Source organism: Oryzias latipes, chromosome 14 (assembly GCF_002234675.1).
Source record: "Oryzias latipes chromosome 14, ASM223467v1".
Classification (NCBI taxonomy): Eukaryota; Metazoa; Chordata; class Actinopteri; order Beloniformes; family Adrianichthyidae; genus Oryzias; species Oryzias latipes.
The window spans coordinates 7,365,533-7,384,911 of NC_019872.2; the positions used below are offsets into that span (position 1 = coordinate 7,365,533).

The window sequence follows — 19,379 nt, forward strand, 5'->3', positions numbered from 1 at the left end:
CAGCCACACAACAGGGAAACAATCATCTTGTGTGGCTGATCCAGCCTTGACAAGATTGTTCCAGAAAAAAAACAAGAATCTTCTGTCATTTTCTTGTTGAATGTCCATCTGAATTATGAAAATTAACACCTTAGCCTGCTGAACTGAGGGTTTACCTTTTGACCTGCTTTTCCCATGGTCATTATTTCAGAAACAAAAATATTTTCAATAACTTTGATCTGGATCTCATCAGAAATTCTGGTTCTTTGTCTGGGTCCAGGTTAGGCCTGCACAATATGTCGCAAATTTATCGTTATCGCGACATCAAGCTGTGCAATGTGGATATCGCAAAAGACTGTGAAAATTGCAATAAATAGTTACCTTAAATGTGCTAAATAAGTCTTATGGCAAATTGAAGTATTTAATGAATCAAATAAATACATTTATGCATCTGACCAATCAGATGGACACCTTCACGTTGTTGACCAATCAGATGGGGCTCTTTTATCTTAGATGTTCGTCTCTTATGTTGACGAGGGTCAATAAGAGTATAATTTTTAAACTGTTGCAATAAAAAGGGGAATGATTGTTTTGGTAGATTTGCTATTTGTTCACATACCGCAAGTTTTATTGTTATCGCAATACTGATCATTAATATCGCATATTGCACGTTTTTCCTCATATCGTGCAGCTCTAGTCCAGGTCTTGGTGCAGGTTTGGGTCTTCCTCCATTATCCATCTTTAAAAAGCTGCTCAATTGTTCCAGAACTGTCCTCAGATTCACTGCAGTTCAGTTTTGATCAGTTGCTTGTTATGGTGACGATGATGGTTGTGTGAACTGTTTTCTTGCCTTGTGTTAACTTTTTGCATCTTGTGTGGTGAATGCCAACTATGTGTCATGTGTTGTGCAAAGAGTAGATGAGAGTTTTGCAAATTGTGTTTTAGGTTCAGACCAAAGAGTGATGTTTTGGAGAAAAGAGTTAAAGCAGCTGATCGACTGGTTTGGAGAATGGCGCTTAGTGTTTTAGCAATAGGAAAAAACTGTAATGACTAAACATTGTTATATAGATGAAAAACATTCAAATCAACAAGAGAAATGTCTAAATGTCTAAATGTACCCTGATGTCTCTGGTCAGAGCCTGTATCTCTGTGGTGAACTCCACACACTGCTCCTCCAGCTGCTGCTGTTTCTGCATGTCACTGCTCAGCTGCAGCTTCTCTGCCTTCCTCTCATTGACTTCACTCTTCAGCATCTGAATCTGGTCCTGTTGACTCTGGATGAGGTTACGCTTCAGATCCATCTTGCTGGAAACTGAAAAGATGAAGAGGGAAAAGGCTAGGTAAGGGTGTGGTCTGTAAGAATGATCATTCTTCTTTGGCAGAGCTGGGAAAAATCCTGTGAAAGTAAAAGCTTAAAGTCCCACTCCAATCCCATTTTGATCAATTTTAAAAGCATTTCCAGTGGTCTTTAAATGATGATTCTGCTGTTTTTAGACAAAAAAAAACTGTTGTGTCCTAGGACATAGTTTCTGCAGAGCTACAGGAGTTCAACAGAAACAGAAAAGCCTCTGAATTGTGGAGGGAACTGTAGGTGCAGAGTCAGCTTGATTATCAGCATTTCCCATGATCCCTTTGTTTACACTATCTTCTGCTATTTTACAGCCCCTCATGATCCCAAGCTAACATTGGTGATGCAACAAAAACAGCGATCAACATCAGAGCCATCCAGCCGTTCAGTTCTGAGCCGGATGTCAGCTCCAACGGGGAAAATGAAAGCGAACATGGATCTATTTGTCTACAAGTGGATGCATCTGAATCGAGCAGAGCAGGGTGCTGGTGGCATGCCGGTTGTAGTTTGTACGTAACAACTACAATCTTTTTCAAGCTGCTATTTTCATCTGCTCCTGATTCACCACACTTTGAATCTAGAAATACTCAGGAATGCCGTTTTCATTAGAATTTTCTTTACATGTTTCCTCCATCAAGAGAAAAATGCATTAAGATAAAGAACAGTCGTGACAAATAACTGTTGCAGTGAGACCTTTTAAACTGCCCACAGAAATCAGATATTAGCAAATAGACTTCAAAAATCCAGTTATGTGGTTTAGTCCATTATCTGATTTAATATGGAGAAGATACGCAATGACGCAAGTTCAAAAATTCCTCTGACTTATACAATGGGTCTGTTCTTGGTAATACCTTGCGCCCATAGTCATAACGTTACCTTTACTAATGTAGGAACGAATGTCTGTAAAATAGTCACCACAATGCAGCTGTACACAATCATTTTGTCAACAGGAGAAAAGAACATTTCACATTTGGATGTACAGCACTTCCTACCCAAGGAAGTGGATTATCTTTTTAACATGGGGCTGTTGTTTCGTGTGTTACTTTTTAGACATAAAACGACAAAATAAAATCAATTACATGAGGATACATGTCGCAAAACATCGATTTCATGGGCAAAAATCGATGTGTTAATCTGATATCTGGTTTTTGGATGAAAGGCATCAGTTTTTTCTGTTCACACTTGAAAAATAATCTGATTGGTTGAGTTAAGTTTTAAAAACGAGTGTAAACGTGAAACTAATCAAATATTCAACGAACGCCAACAATGTGCGATTGGATTTGGTTGTCGTTTCAGCTACACATCTGTAATTCTGAGTGTGGCAAGTTGTGTTTTATGAATCTTACTGGTGTCAAGCTTGTGTTGGGTCTCCTGTTTCTCCTGACTGACTTGCTGGATGGTTCTGTTCAGGTCGACCCCATGGAGCTTGGCTGCTTGCTGAGCTATTTTTCTCTCTACTTCTCTAAGATCCATCTGGGAATAGAAGACATTTGTGGAGAAAACGGGACAGAAGAGAAGAAAAAAAATGATTACAGGCCAGGATGTGTCTCAGAAAAACTGTAATTTCTTTAGCAGTAAAGTTCAGAAAATCCAGTGCATTTAAGGAAATAGAGATTGGAGAGGATTCAGGGGTGCAGATCATGCCGACAGGAAGGCGGTACCATGTATCTGTCCATAAGAGAGATGTCCTGAAGGCAGGACTTGGCCGTGTCCTCCTCAGACATCAATCTACTGAGCAGCGTCTCCTGTTTCTCCACGTCTGCCTTGAGCCTCTCAATGTCTCTGTTCACAGTCTGCAGACGATTTCTTAACTCAGGAAGCTCCTTTTCCTGCACTTGTACAATCGACTGCCTGAAAGACATTAAAGGAGGATTATCAATGGAGAGTAGTTTATAGGGAGCATGTATGACTCACTTTATGTGGAGTGACATACATGCCTTTTTGACTGAAAAAGAAATATCTTTGCTTAAAAACTGTTATATGTGTTAACTTGTTTGATTCTGTTAATTATTTAATTGTGTTTGATTATCTGAAACTTTTCAGTTAGTTTTTCAGAGACTTGGTTAACTCTGAGAAGGAGCAGAACTGATTAAGTCTCTTGAACAAGAGGTGAAACATCTGCAACAAAAAAAAACCCTAAAAATTGAGCCTGGATGACCCTTTTAGAACCGGTTTTTGCTATGGAACCATCCTGAATGACTGAGGGTCCTACAGATGTGTAGCGCCATCTAGTGGAACCAGAGAGTCACAGCTTCACATAAAGAAATTGAAAGAAAAAGTACAGAGGAAAAAATCTTAGACTCATTTATATGAAATATTCTAAAATCATTATTAGACATATTTTACACTTAATTATATATATAGATATTTATATTGTTTCAAACGTCTTACAAAATAAAATTACTTTTTTTCCTCCTTTTATTTTGTTAGGTAACAACTAACGAAATACTAATAAAAAAGTATGTATAAATGTATAATTTACTTGCTAACAGAGGTTAAGAAACTCTGAAATGTAACTTCTGTCATCATTTCAAATTACAGAAATGATTTTACTTTTGTAAATTCAATTCAGAAAAACAGTTATGTGCTTCAAAACCACAAAGAACTCGTCTATATTGTGGCTTTTGTCAAAGTTCCTGTTTGAATGAGCAGAACATTCATTTTTGGATCACGTGCTATTGTTGAGTAAAATAAATAAAAATGTCACTTTTTTCTGCCTCCCCCTCCTATTCTGCATGTTTGAAAATGTGCCTGCAAAAAAAATAAGGTTTTTAGACCCTAATATTATTCAGAAATGTTAATTGTGTGAAAACTTTTAAAATACTTGTGATTTTTATTTTTGCTTCTCTTTTTTCTATGACTGTAAACTAAACGTTTTAACAATGTTTTAATTAAATTTCACTTTTCCACTTAAGTGTTTGACGTTTTAGGGATTTAGTACCAAAAACGATTAAAATAAATACTTTAAACCAAACACAACTTTACACAGATTGAATAAGAAAAAGACAAAAAGCCTTTGAGCTCGAATGACACCCTTAAGAAACGTGGAACGCACCGCACAGGCCTGAGGGCCATCATCTCATCTCTCTTCCTTTCCTTTCTCTTCAGGTCCTGCTCTGTGTTTTTCAGTTTGTCCGGCACCAAACGAAGCTTGGACTGCATGTCGTTGATGACGTCCTGGAGATCGGACTCAGAGGGAAACGTTCGCTGGCAGACGGGGCAGCAGGGCTCCCTCTCCTCTGTCAACTGGCTGATGAATTGGGTGTAGACCGCTGTTGCTCCAGCTAACATGGCTGTGCAAGCAAAGGTAGAAAAGGGAAAACAACACCAAGAGTCAGTCGGCTCTACACCTCTACATGTACCAAAGCAGTAAGTTTCACAGCTTTACCTCAGATGTTTTTTTTGTGTTTTTAAAAACGTTATCTCAGTTCTCTGTTTAAAGACCTGCTCCAATGAGAATTTGTGTTTTATAACATTTTTCTCACGATGGAGGCACGTATTAAAAAAACCCAAAGGTTTCCTGCTCCGTTCCATTCTGATGCATCCAATTGCAGACAAATGGATTCATGTACGTCCCCATTTTCCTCGTCTGAGTTGGCATCTGGCTCATAACTGTACGGCTGGATAGCTCCAATAATGCTCGCCGTTTTTAGTTTAGGGTGTGGGGGGCTGTAAGCTAGCGGGAAAGTGTATGCAGATAGATGACAGGAAAGTAGGGGCGGGCTTACTCTGCATCACTGCTGCCGCTCAATACTCAAGAGGTGGATTTCTAATGAACTACTGCCGTTCTGCAGCAACTGTCATAGAAAACAACAGTTTTTTGTTTTTCTCATTTTGGCTAAAAACAGCATGATCACAAATAAAAGACCACTGGGAACACATTTACAATAGCTCAAAAGAGGATCAGAGTGGGATTTAAAAGTCTTCAATACTATTAGAAAACACCAAAGGCCCTTCCTTCTGGATTTGGGTAGATTACCTCTCTGCTTGGAAGCCTTCTCCAGATCTTCCTGCAGTTTTCCCAGGTCCTGCTCCAGATCCTGGCTGCCACACACATTAAAGAACTTCTCCTCATCGCTGGTCAGCTGCTGCTCCTTCTTACGCAGCTCTGCAGCAGTGTGGCTTTTGTTCTGCTCATTTGATGCTAAATCCTTACTGAGGTTTGAGAATCAAAAAACAAAAAGAGAGGTCATTGGCAGAGATATGAAAAACTACATAAGACTCGTGTTTACTTGGATCTAACTGACTTGAGTTTTGCCAGTCTGTCTCTGGTGCCGTTGATTTCCTTTGACTTGGAATAGAGCCAGTCCTCCAGCTCTCTCTTGTTGGGAAAGTGACCCAGAAGTGTCACGAGATCCTCATTGTGGCGAGATTTGATTTTCCGTATCTGCTCCTCTTTGTCCAGCTGGAAAAAAAAAGGCAAAAAAGAAGAATCAGAAAAAGAAAACACAAAGAAACAATGACAAAGGTTAAAGCTTTTTAATGGTTTATTTTGAGGAAATAAGACTATCAGTGAGACAACTGTAGTTTGAGTTCATGTGACAGTCTTTGATATCAAAATGTATTTAAAGTAACATTTATTCATACCTTGTCCTTTTTTAACATCTCCATCTGTGTGCGAGCAGTCGTGTGCACATTAAGAGTCTGCATCTCCTGGTCGAGCTGCCTCTGTGTGCGATCCAGCTCACTCTTCTCCTTCTGCAGTTCCTCCACCTCCACCTTCAGCTCCTCCACATTGGAGCTCTGAACTGCACTCTGCAGATCGTGCTCCTGATAATTCAGAATAAAAAATAAATAGATCACAAGGTCTTTTCTAAAAGGGATCAATCACTAAATGTAATCAACTTACCAAACAGAGTAAAACATTTCATTTAGATCCTCATTGTAACAATTTACAGATTAAAAAAGCTATTTTTTATTTTATTTTATTTTATTTATTTTACACCTTAAGTAAAAAGGAGATTTCATAAGATTTCATAGAAGTTGAGTTTAAAATCCCACTCCGATAATCTTTTATCTAAAATAAAAGTCCCACTGGTCTTTTATACATAAATATGCTGTTATTAGCCAAAAGCAAAAAATATTTTTGTTTTTGAGAACATAGTATCTGCAGAGCAGCAATACAGTGGACCCCTTACAGGGTTAGGGATCAGAGACATCTGTGAATCCACAAATATGGAGAACTTAGTTTTTTTTTAAATATATTTTTTAATATATATCATCCATTACCAGAAATTTGCCACACAAACAAGTTAAAAACATCAAAAACTAAATTTTTATCCGAGTGGGTTTTTTAAGGTGTTATTTAAAGTTTCCGAGTATTAAAAAAACAAAAAACATGTTTTTTACTGTTAGCACAGAACCATTTGCTGTTGCTATGATTAATAAAACTGCAACTTTAAAATAAGACTTCAAACTAACAGCTGACGATCGTTTGCTTAATAATTTAGCTCCAGATGTTATTTTGTGACTTTCTCCCCCCAATGCTGAAAACAGACACTAAAAACAAAGACTTTGTAGTCGTGCAGGTTAATCATCTACTTACCGCTTTAGTTAATTCATTATCCAGTTCCTGCAGCCGCGTGGACGAACCCTCAAGCCTCTGCAGGTCTGCCCTGATGCTCCTCAGTTCTTGTTGCTTCTTGCCCTGCATGTCTCTCTTCAACTCCACGGTTCGCTCCAGGCCGGTCTTCTTGTCCCTCATTTCATCGATCGATTGCTGCTTTTGTTGCTCCTTTTCCTGCAAGTCAGCCTTCCCAAACATAGAAACAAATGACAGCATTGTCACTTTACAGACATGTGCAGTCTTTCTCTCTGTCTTCTTTATATTGATCATTATTTCCACTTACAGAATTTGCTTCTTACCATAGCCTGACTGAACGTCTCCTTCTCCTGCTCCAGTCTCTGAGTGACGTGACGGTGGAAACTCTCAAGCTGCAGAGCGGTAAAGGGGGATCGGTCGTACCCCTCCATCTCCAGATACGATGACAAAGAGCGAACCTGCACAACAAGAAGGAACCAAAGGAACATTGTAGAAGATTTAGCTATGGGCTCACATTGTAAACCTCAGTAGCTTCATGTATGTCTGATATCTTGTCCTTTTTGCCCCCTCTCTCTAGTCTCACCTGAGTGTCACGGTTCTTGATGCACTGCATTTGGCGATCGGCTTCCAGCTGAAGGCGACCTAAAAATCATGTTAACTTTTTGTTTACTTTGACAAGGAAATGTTTCAATAACGACACATTGGCAACTCTAGATCATTAACTATGGCTGCACGATATAAGGAAAACTCGCGATATGCGATATTGGTGATTAATATTGCGATAACGATATAATTTGCGGTATAGAAACAAATAGCAAAACAACCAAAAACATAATTTCCGTGTTCACTGCAACAGTTTAAAAATTATACTCCAAATGACCCTTGTCGACGTAGGAGGCAAACATCAAACATAAAAGGGCTCCATCTGATTGATCAACAAGGTAAACGGGTCCTTCCGATTGGTTAAATGCATAAAGGGATTTATTTCATTTGTTCAATATTTCAAGCTGCCATGAGATTGTTTTAGCACATTTAAGGTAACCATTTATTGCGATTTTCGCCGTCTTTTGCGGTATGCATATTGCACAGCTTAATGTCGCGATAACGATAAATTTGCTGTATATTGTGCAGGCCTATCATTAACCATTTATGAGAACTGGACTGAGTGACTCCTGCCTCATACTGGATCCAAGAAGCCAAAACCCCATAGACTACAAGTGTGAACTAAACCGCTTTTACTCAATCATACTATTTGTCAGAGTAACCTTTCTTGGTCTGATAACTTTTTAGAATGTCCTTGCTAATCAATGATGAGCCCACTTTCAAGTGCTCAGGGGGTGAACTTCAAACAAGCTCACTCCTGATTGGTGAGAGTGGTTGCCAAAGAAATAGTGACTCGGATCTATCACTGCTTTATGACGACGTCTGGCTTCAACGTGTAAATTGCGGAAAAAAAAGGCATCTGACTTGACTTCCTCTAAAGCTATAAACTTTTCAAATTCTAAAACTTCAATAAGTTTTAATTTGCTTATTCTTGCAATGCTCTCATGTTAGAAGAAAATCTAGTTAATATGAAAAAAAACATAAATGAGTGTATTTCATAAATCTGTAAAATGCTTCAGTTAAATCAGCCAATCACAGCACAGAATAGAGAGAAGATAGATAAACTGGGTACAAAGTTTTAAATTAAGAACAACAGGGAAAAAAAACATTTCATTGAACCATAAAAAAAACTACACAAGTGATCATTTACTTACAGAAATAGATCCATCATAAACATCTTTCTTTCTGGTGTTCAGTCTACCTTGTTCCACCAGGAGATCCGCTTTGACTCTGTTGAGTCTCTGACACTCTCTGCCAGCTCTTTCCAGCTCTTTCTGACAGTCTGCAAGCCTTCGCTCTTTGTCCTTCACAGTCCTCTGGTGGTTCTGGTAAACATCCTGAAGCTCCTGATCTGAACCCTGAAACACCTGCAGCACACATGGGAAAGCACACAGACACACACTATTCTAAAAGTCTGACACCAAACTGATCATTTCTGAAGAGAAACAAAATATGTCTTCTTTATGGCAATTTAAGTCCAGCTCAACAAAAAGAGCTGAATTCATATGATTTAGCACAGAGCAGCAAATCAAGCACATTTCCGAATTTCAGATCTGTTTATTATTATTTTTCTCCTGTAACAAAGTGGTTTGAAATATTTTCAGTCACCTGATCCGTTGATGGTACTGAAATCTCTAGTCTATAAATTGCAGTGAGGGGAAAAAAAGGTTTGGGTTAAGACTTAAAATGGTTCTTGTGTTACCTGCTCCATTGTTTCCAGCAGCTCCTTGTTGTCCTGTTCCATTTGTTTTTTTCTGCTCTCCAGCAACCTTATGTCATTATCCAGTCTTAATACTTTCCCAAGCTTGGTGTCAATTTCAATCAAGCGATTCTGCAATAATCGCATAAATGTCAGGTAATTATAAACAACAAACAATAAGAGTGAAAGGTTTTCTTGTGCTCCTTTTTTTTAGAGTTAATACCCACCACTAGTACCGTCACTAAAAACGTATGCAATCAACCCACCTCAAGTGGCTCAATCTGGCCATCGATGAGCTGAATGCTGTCTTTAGACGCCATCAGCTGAGCTTCCTTTTTCGCCACGGTCTCTCGGATTTGCTGAGCCTTTTCCTTGTTCTCCTTCAGGTAGCGCAGCTCCACCTGACACTCTTTCACCGTCACACTCTGCTTGAGCCGCAGCTGGCGCATTGTTTCCAGAGCTTTGATATATCTGGAAAAAAAGACACATTGCAATAAAAGAGCTACTCCGGAAATGTCTTCAAGCTCTGCTGCCATTTCTTACTTATGCAGAAATTTGACTTTAAGTAACAAGAGACAAGATGATTGATTTATTACACTAGAAAGAAAGAGGAATTTACTTTGTTGCAGCAAAGATGGAGTCAAATTTGTCTTTCAGGGCCTTGCCCTCGCTAAGTGGCCAGTTCGACTCTTCTTGGTGACAGAAGATGACGTTATTCAGCACTGGCTTTGATACACCCAGTGAAGAAATCATTTCTCGGTCCAGCTCACCACACTTTGAGGACAAGCTAACTCTCTCTCCGTCTCTGAGCGATTACAAAGAGTGACATATGAATTAAAGCATCTTAAAACATTAACAACAATCCCTTAAATTGAAATTACACAAAATGTTTGATAATGGAACTTCATAGTGGCTTACTTCATTCTGGTGATGACCTGCTCTAAACTTTTAAAGGTGTTGTTTTTTGCTTTCTGAGTGCAGGACATGGAGCGCTGGATGCTAACTTTCTCTCCATTAACATCTGTGAAAAGGAGTTTAATCTGAGCTCGTACATCTGTCTCATGGGCATCCTGAAATGACACAAGATCACTTCTAGAATTCTTCTTAATGTTAGGTTCACACATGTTATTAAAAGAAACCTCTCAAACAAGTTCGTTCCAGACATCTGTTGAGATTTTCACAAAACTGACCCTTGGATCGTGAACAAAAGCACCTCCTTTGGACCCGGGAGGAAGTTCTCCTGATGTTGCATACTTCAGGCACTCGATAATAGTCTGAAAGCAAAATTCACATTCCTGAAAATTGAATACAGGAGATTTTTTTTTTCTTCTGGTTTTTAATTCTTTGTTACAATTATTTTCAATATTCGATTTTCTAATAATAAAAAGCAACGTTATGGTTATGCTATTTAAAGTTAAGTAATAAAGTCAGTTTAAAAATATTTTTTCTGTGTTGTTTTATCATACACTAAAGACTACGGTGGCCCAGAAGGGTCAGAACACAAGACAGGGTAGATACGAAACTGTTTTAAAGGGGAAAAAAGGGCGTGTTGTGGTTTTATAAACAGTATAAGAGCAGAGAAATAGTTTGGTTTTGCAGTTGCACGAAAATTTAAGAGCCAGTGTTTTTAATTTCTCTCATTTGTGTAGCTTTCTTGCATGTTGCAGAGACAAGGATGGAGGCTAAACTTCATTAAATTCTGCGCAACACCAAACTCAAAATCTTTAGAAGGCATGAAAACAAACACCCAGCGGTACATTAATTGTCTAAGAAGGATGTTTAAATAGTCAGAGCTGTAATGCCGCTAACAGAGATTGGTTCTTTATCTGCCCCCATTTGTTGAAACCAATAAATGTAGTTTTCTTGTTTCTCCCAAGAGTTGACTGGCTCTCACTATTATTCATAGGCACAGAAATTCTAACAAAAAATTAACTGTAAACAAAAACTCAACAGAAAACATGAGATGAAATCTGTATTCTTCCCATCTGTATGATTCATTTGCAGAGATAGTGTATAAATGTTATTCATGCTGCTCAGTCTGTAATGACTTGATTGTTTATGTTGACCTGCAGCTTGCATGTTCATTCCCCTCTGAATGCTTTCATACCGTTTTTCCTGCTCCATTGGGTCCAACCAAAACAGTTAGAGGACTGAAGAAAGCTATGACTTGCTTGTCCTTATCCTCAATCCCAAAACTCCTCACTCCAAGGATGCTCATTTTGTCGATTTTTGACATGTTTGCTTTCAGACAAAGGCAGAGAGAAAACACAAATTACAACAAAAGCCACAAAAGTAGAGCTAAACAATTCAATGTGAGATGAGCCAGAAGCGTAAAGGTTGCTTTTGACCTTTACGCTGGTCGGACACGAAATGCGTTGCAACTTGCTTGCTTCTTCTTGCTAGCTAACAACTACTGTTGGTTTTGTAGCTCGGCTCCTTTATTTGCCCTCCCCATGAGACCGAGCTACTGTAAAGTTACTTAAAATGACTTTCGGTGACAGATTGGGTTTGGAGAATCATATTATCCACTCAACTCACCTATGTTAGTGGTTCCGTTTTCGCTAACATGAAACCCAAGTTTTCGCGCTGTTGGAGGAAAGTGACGTATGTCACAGCCCACTTCCGGTACTTTAAAAAAGAACAAGAAATATAAATTTACCTCTTTTTTCGCCACGCTCGCTCGTAATTTGTTGTACTATGAATAAAGTTAAAGTATTTTGTCATGTAGATATTTATTTATTTATTTATTTATTTATTTATTTATTTATTTATTTATTTATTTATTTATTTACGTAACTCCACTGTAACTTAAATTTGTGTTTTTGGTCGATGTCGGTCGCTATTTTAATTTGCTATTTCTTTTTTAATAAAGTTGTTTGAAAATGAAGGTTTTGATCACTTTTATTAAACAACATTAAGTGGTCATTTTAAAATAAAACGCACACTAGCTTCTATAAATGATGAACTATAAAGCTGTAAAAATTAGATGTGTTTCAGATTTGCACTACTTTCCCGTTATTTGATAGCTGATTATTGTTTTTCACACCACAGCTTTAGAGCCTTTATGCTTATTACGTTTTCATGTCTTACTTGACTTTCAATTCATTTTAATCTGCCAATCAAATAATTTCTTTTTGATTGTATCCAGACATTTCTAAACGTCTATAGAAAAGTAAAGCAAATTTTTTTATCTGTTTTTATTATTTCTCCATGTAATAGCCATGTAAAATTATTTTTAACATGTTTAATTGTTTACACCTTTTGAACAAAAACTGGGGGAAAAAACATGTTTTTATCAGTTTCATTAACTCGTTTTTTAAGTCTTCAGTGAAGAATTTTAGCAATGCTGAAAAAGAAAACAAGCTTTTAAGGACTTAGATGTGGTTCAATACAATCAAATTCAGGTTTTGATTGATGAGGTGTGAGTAATAATACAAAGCCCAGGTCTCCTTTGATACTGAATTTGTTCAGTTAAAAAGTATATTCCTTTCACATTGCAACTCCTTCTCTTATTTACACAAATCATTTCATGTGAAAAAAATCCAACACTCACTATTTGCAAAATCCAGGACTAATCCCACAGCTTTGAAAATGCTCTGTTCTTATTCAGGTTGAATGTCTTTCATTTTAATGCATTTACTACCCACAAGAGGGCCGTGTTTTCTTGCTGAAAAACCTGTGCTGCCAAACCTGGAATGATCCCAGCATCTGTCCTCTCCACTATAAAATCCCTCACGCTGTTTTGAAACAATCCAGATGTTCCAATGGGGGGTGTTGCATCCTATATTTGGAGAAGGGATCAACAACTTATTAATTTTACCTCAAAAAAATGTTGCATTTTTTATTTTTCAATTTAATAACCCACTAAAATCAACTTTCAGAACCACAGCATCTGTGTCTTAAAGTTATTTTCATGGCCAGCTTTTCCTCATGATCTGGCAGTTGCTGCGGGTCGTTCTTGTGTGGATGGAGAAGTTACACCTTTCCATAAAACAGAAGCACCAAGGACCTCCTTGAAAGTCGCCCATCTGAATGTCATGTGCTTCCACTCTTTCCCTGAGTCGAGACTATCCTCTGTTCATTTCACTTAGTTCTGTCTCAAACTCCGTTGGGTCTTCTTGGCTTGATACAGGTTAATTTCTTGCGTCTTCCGCTCTCGCATCATCAATTCATTGATGCTGAATTGTCTCGCAGCGGCTCTATTCCCACGTTTTACTGCATAACTGAAAGCCCTGAGTTTAAAATCCACTTCATGGGCATGTTTCAGAACACGTGCGATTTTGGGGTCGTTACACGCCTATGTATGTATTAATCCACGGTCACCTTAATGCTCCAACATTAACATCAGTTGGTAAGTCTTTGTAGTAACAAAGGTGCTCTGTCAATTTTCCAGAACATTAAAGCGGCTAAAGTGTGCCCAATGGCCCAAAAAATAAGTAACCTTATTTCTTCAACCTAAACATCTGGATTGTCTCACCCTTCACTGCACACGCTTGAGTTTTGTGGTATTCCATCATGTTGTACTGGAAAGATTTAATTGCAGGAAATCAAGCTCTGGGACAAAACTGATGTCACTTTGTGAGTTAGTTGTATTACTGGTGAAAAAATGTGATATTGACACATTGTTTTTTTATTTTTATTTTTTTATTTGAAATGGTTTATTTCAAGCAATCAAATAGGAATAATACACAAAAACAATACAATCATCAGTTTCACATTCATACAATGACACATTAAACTTAGGATAATTAGACATATAACTAAAAAATGCTTGAAAGGGAGTGGAAAGAAGCACAATTATACCGTAACCATTTTATGACATAATTTATCATTGTCCGGTTCATAACTTTTATCAGACAGAATTAAGAATCCTGAAGTATCAATAAAGCACATGAAAAAGATAAATTACTTAAATTATGTAAAAAATAACTCTTTTAGAAATCAACATGGCAAATGCAGATCAGTTATGCTATCAGTACACACTATTGAAGATTTCTTGTAGTCCTTGTTTCTTATGACTGATCATTAGCAGCAATTTTCCATTAAAAAATGCCTGCCCCATAGCTCTGCAGCTGGATTGCAGCTGAAAACCTGCACCCAGACTGATGGTCCTAATGGGCCATAGGTTAAGTGCGCTGACAGGCACATCTCACTGTAAATACTGCTTCAACACAACAACCATCATGCATTTTTTTCCCCTCATTTATCTCTAACTAACCAAGCAGAGATCCACTGCGCGGGGCGGAAGGTTAAAAACAGAGAACTGTGTGTGATGAAATAATCCTCTCCAGAATATGCATGTGGGGACACTGGGATTTCATTTTAGCAGTGCTGGATCCAACACAACAGAATGTTTTTTTTATGGTAGAGGAAATGGTGCTACAGATAGAAGTCCTCTCTCTGTGTGTGATGAGGCTGAATGAATCATGTGTGGAACTCAATTTAACACAGCATTTGTTGTACTAGCATTTGAAATGTTAATATTAGTTTTCTTTTCATTAAAAACATACAAAAAATCTTTTAGGAAATTTCTTTTTTAATTATGGCGTCTTATACAATAGGCTTATTGTAAAAGATAGAATAGCAACAGCACGCATAAGAGAGTGTGGAGGCAAAGTATGTGCATTTGTGTGTGTGTGTGTGTGCGTCTGTGCAAGCCAAAAAAAGGGAGAATTCAGCTGGAATAAAGAAAGAGTTATTTTTAGCTTGTGTGTGGGACTGAAAAACATCACACAATCCCCTGGGACCTGCAGGTCTGGTGTTCCCCACCTGCAGCGACCCCCCTAAAACCCCATAGCGTCAGTTCTCTGATGTTCTCTCCAGTCTATCTCCCCTCCCTGAAAAATTTGCACATTGCGCACACTCACAGACACACAAATTCCCACAAACTGCCTCCTGCTTTCAGCCCACTGATTTAGTTGGTCTGCGTTATCAGTCCACTGACTCATCGTGCCTCAGCCTGTCCAGCTCGTGGCCTTCTTTCTATTTTCGTCCTATCCTGAAAGGAAAATGCCATGACCTTGTGTGTTTGTGTCGATCTGTTGGATGCATGTGTGTTATCATATGTGTTAGAGTTAATGCTTACTCGCACATGCTCGCTGTCACCGCTCCTTTTTAAAAGCTGCTTTTACTTTTTTTGACAGCCTTAACACATTCAAAAAAAAGGAAACGTGATGGGGAAAAAAAAGGATATGAGGTCGGTCTTTTTTTAAATGATTGAGTTGGGTATTTTGGATAATTCGCCCAACTCAATCAATAGTCAGTCAGGAGACACACAAAGCCAACTGACAGTCCTACCTTCCGCAGAGCTGTCTGCTTTTTGACATTTCTTGAAGCCTTCTCACAAAAAAACTTGGAGAGCTGATGTTATGTGAAGTCCCAAAGGGCTGTTTGGATGGCAGATCAGCTGTAGTGCTGCTCGCTCACTGGAATGTGTCTTGAGAAAAGAGGGCTGATATAAAAAGAACCAAAGCTCAATGGTGAGTCAGTGTTCATCCAAATGTGTCAAATTGTATGCATTTTACAGAATTCATACCCTTTCAAGCATCAATACTATTCCAAACTCTTCTTTTTCGTCATTGGCGCTGCTTGTTTCTAAAAACATGCACTTTGTGTAATGGGTAAATGCTGAAAGACGACACTTTGTAACTGAAGAATTGAGTGCAAACAATGTAAAATCTATTTTTCATTGCACACCTTAAGTAAAGACACCAGTCTATAACTAAAATTTCTACAGTAGAAACTATTTTTCAGGAGAATTTGACTTTGATACAGTGACATTTTTGGCTCTTGAGTTCACATGACCCTCTGGGCTTTTCCGTGTGAAACGTCCTTCTCTCTTTTGACGTACATGCAGGCTGTTGTGCAGCATCTATCCCACAGTCAGGGTTTTTTCTCCTAATGAAAGGATTTGACATTTTTCAGTTCAAAGCTGCAGCAAATAAATTCAACAGGAACAGATCGTTCTTGAGTATTTTTCTCACAATATTAAATTAAAAAGAAACTTTTGTAAATTTATGGTATTCACAGGATAAAGAACTTTGCTTTTAAACTACACTCGTAAATTAACGTGACCTAAAATGTTCCTCTGGCACAGTAGGATCCATCACTACTTTTAATGTGTCCTTCAATAAAGACACCACAATGACTTTACACATGGATGCATGATTATTCTTTAGTTTCAAGAGGACATGACTTAAAACAGGAGTATAGGATACAGAGAGGTCTCATCTGTTCTTTGAAGAAGACACATTTTCCCACAAGTATATTGGAGGAAAGGAGTTATTTAATCATTGTTTCTGTATTTATGCTTTTAAATTCAGCCACCTCTGAATGAAAAACAAACAACTGTGACTATTGACAAAGAGTTAAATTCATGTGCACAGATGCAGAGACATGAAAAGAGGATAAATCAAAGCAACAAAGAAAAAAAAAAAAATTAAATTCAGTTCACCCAAATGTTCTCAGATCGCTCACAAGTAATCAAAAAATGACAAGTGACAGGATCAAATTGGCAAAAGAAATAGAATAAGTTGATAAACAGATCAATGATGGTACATTTAAATCAGAGACAACAATAAATTATGCTAAATACTTAATATTGTGTTAAATTGTCTATAACACACTTAAGTTGATTACTGCAAATATTAAATTTTTTAAACTAAAATATTGATCTCGTGTTGGCAATCTCAACTAAGAGTTTGCAAACTTAAGAAAACCCGTCCTTTGGCCACATGACAAATGAGAACAAAGGACAAACTGAGTCAAATGGATGAAAATAGAGTTGCTGGTTTAGAAAACCGTTCAGGCTTTTTATTGCAGTAATAAACGTTTTTGTTCTGTTAGTGTTCTAGCAGCAAAAGAAGGCTATTTGAATGGGCATTCTGGGGGCTCAGGGGCACCTCTATGAGGTGTAATTAATGAGCCAATAAAATCAAGGGGCTTTTTTTGTAAAATTGAGTCACATTTTTCTCCTATTTCTGCTCTTGTGTACTTGAAAGAAATGTCTCTAAATGACTGTTTTAAAATTTGTAAAGGTTTTTTCATTGATATAAAAGTGTTGATTAATCTGCCCTCACTGTGTTTCCTCTGTCATCTTGGTGTGCCCCTGTACTCACAGTGTCGAGCCCTAATGAGTCAGTACACTAAAACAGCTGTATGGTTATTGTGGAACAGCACCAATGATCAGCTGAGGTCCAGATGGGGCTCATGTTTGCCCCCTGAAGGGCAGCATGTCACACAGACACAGATTTTTATTGGATTTGATACGGTAGTGGTGTGGAAGCAAATTCACCTTTTCTATGTATTCTCTCTTGTTGGAAAAAAAAAAGTTTCTCTGCTTAGAGCCAATCTGTTGAGTCATTGAAAAAGCATTAAAGTGCTTTTTTGGTCTTTGACCTTCAATGGGAACCATTTCCTTTCAGCTTTGTCATTTTTTTCTTCCATTTTTATATTTCAAATACTTTCGGGAGGCTAAGACACATTGTCTAACTCTGGTTTTCATATTTGTTTAGTGACTGGAACAGCAGTTTTTTAAATAATAAACTATGACATTGATGTTTTGCTGAAAAGGTGCTTGTGGTGAGCTATTTTACAGCCATTAATTTTATTATTGTGCTACAGATGAAGTCAGACTCATAAACAACAGTTAAACAGCTTTTATTTAAAGCAGTTACATTTTTATGGACAGCCACAACACAATTCCCCTGACAGTGTGAAATGGAGTACTTAGAAAACAGTTCTGACTATATTTTCTGTTAGTTTACATTCAAACCTGCCAAGTTTAATTCACAGCATATTAACAGATAAGCAGTGAAAACTGCAGCTGCTCCGAAATACAAAAAAGTGTATTCATTTTTTTAAACTTGTCAACCATTTAAACAGACAAGATTTTCGATCACTGTGAGAAAAGATCCAGCTCTTTTTTTGCTCTCCATGATCTGGTTACAGAAAATTCCTGATGTGCTTCACTAATTTTCTTTAAATGGAGAAATCATCTCAAGCAGATTTCTGTAAAATAGTTGATCCTTTCAAAAAGAGAGAAGTTTTGTTCGGATGCACCGTCATAATAAATTTGATTTCTTTGAGAAGGCTCCAGTTAAAATGTGTTTCATATAAACAGTGTTGCAAAATCTGACTGCAATAGAGTTATCAATGTACATCCATAAAGTAACAAAACAGCCACTATACTACAAAAATGATCCCAGATTGGATTATTTTGATTTTAAATTCATTTTTCTTATAAAGCACCAATTCAAAAACTAACTATGTCTTCAAGGTCAAATCAAGGAAATCTTGTTTTTTTTTAAGGTAGTATAATCCAATCGCTCTAAATCATTAACAAATCCACAAGGTTTCATCCATGTCATTCTATAAAGATTAAACCATTTAACCCTTGTGCTTTCTTAGATGACCCCACCCTTACTTTGACATGTTCTCCCCACCATGACCAAGGTGGATAAAGGTGGAAAGATTTCATGTGATCCATGGACACCAGTGAAGATCACGAATCATTGAAGAAAAAAGGTTCAGCGCACTGTCTAATGGGTCTAGATGACCCAACTCCCAATGTTAAAGTGCCTAGGATAGCACAAGGGTTAAACGGTATTTTAATAATACCGTATTTAGGGTGGCAGTGGCTCAGGCAGTTGAGCAGGTCGGCCAATGATCAATGTGTTGGCGGCTCGATCCCCACCTCCCCCCAGCCAACCGTTGTTGTGTCCTTGGGCAAGACCCCTGCCCCGGTGATGGTCAGAGGGGCTGTAGGCGCGTACTGGCAGCCACGCCTCTGCCAGTCTGTACCTGGGCAGCTGTATCTACATCAGTAGCTACCATCACCAAGTATGAATAAGTGAATGAATAATGGACACAATTTAAACGCTTTGAGCATTTGGAAAAGCGCAGACAAATCCAATCCATGATTTTTATTTATTATTGTTATTATTTAATATTTCTCAAGTAATCTAAAAAAAAGAAAGAAAACAAAATCTTTAAAAACTTTTGTTCTGAGATTGAAGTTGGGTGATTTTGGTGATTCAAAATTACATTAACACGAGGAAAGTCCCAGCCTTAGAAATGTTGACAAAACGCCAAGACCAGCTGGACAGAGAAAACAGGAAAAAGACAGAAAGACACATATTACAAAAGCATGTGTTAAAAGACAAAAATGATACACAAATCTCTAAGGCAGAAAAAGAGCTTATAGGTCA

General features: G+C 37.8%; 1 protein-coding gene across 1 annotated transcript in view; it reads right to left on the reverse strand.

Annotated features, from left to right (window-relative positions):
- The window catches only part of rad50 (RAD50 double strand break repair protein), a 28,325-nt gene extending 16,514 nt beyond the window's left edge, over positions 1–11,811 (reverse strand). Inside the window, exons 1-18 of the mRNA XM_004076132.4 lie at positions 11,710–11,811; positions 11,279–11,412; positions 10,362–10,445; positions 10,090–10,241; positions 9,791–9,976; positions 9,438–9,642; positions 9,175–9,303; positions 8,674–8,839; positions 7,453–7,511; positions 7,193–7,327; positions 6,873–7,079; positions 5,915–6,097; positions 5,575–5,732; positions 5,307–5,482; positions 4,383–4,620; positions 2,989–3,178; positions 2,674–2,800; positions 1,098–1,291 (exon numbers count right to left, since the gene is read on the reverse strand). Of these exons, the coding sequence (XP_004076180.1) occupies positions 1,098–1,291; positions 2,674–2,800; positions 2,989–3,178; positions 4,383–4,620; positions 5,307–5,482; positions 5,575–5,732; positions 5,915–6,097; positions 6,873–7,079; positions 7,193–7,327; positions 7,453–7,511; positions 8,674–8,839; positions 9,175–9,303; positions 9,438–9,642; positions 9,791–9,976; positions 10,090–10,241; positions 10,362–10,445; positions 11,279–11,407 (2,718 nt within the window). The 5' untranslated portion in view covers positions 11,408–11,412; positions 11,710–11,811. The remainder of the gene's footprint in view (positions 1–1,097; positions 1,292–2,673; positions 2,801–2,988; positions 3,179–4,382; positions 4,621–5,306; positions 5,483–5,574; positions 5,733–5,914; positions 6,098–6,872; positions 7,080–7,192; positions 7,328–7,452; positions 7,512–8,673; positions 8,840–9,174; positions 9,304–9,437; positions 9,643–9,790; positions 9,977–10,089; positions 10,242–10,361; positions 10,446–11,278; positions 11,413–11,709) is intronic.
- Positions 11,812–19,379: the final 7,568 nt, after the last annotated feature.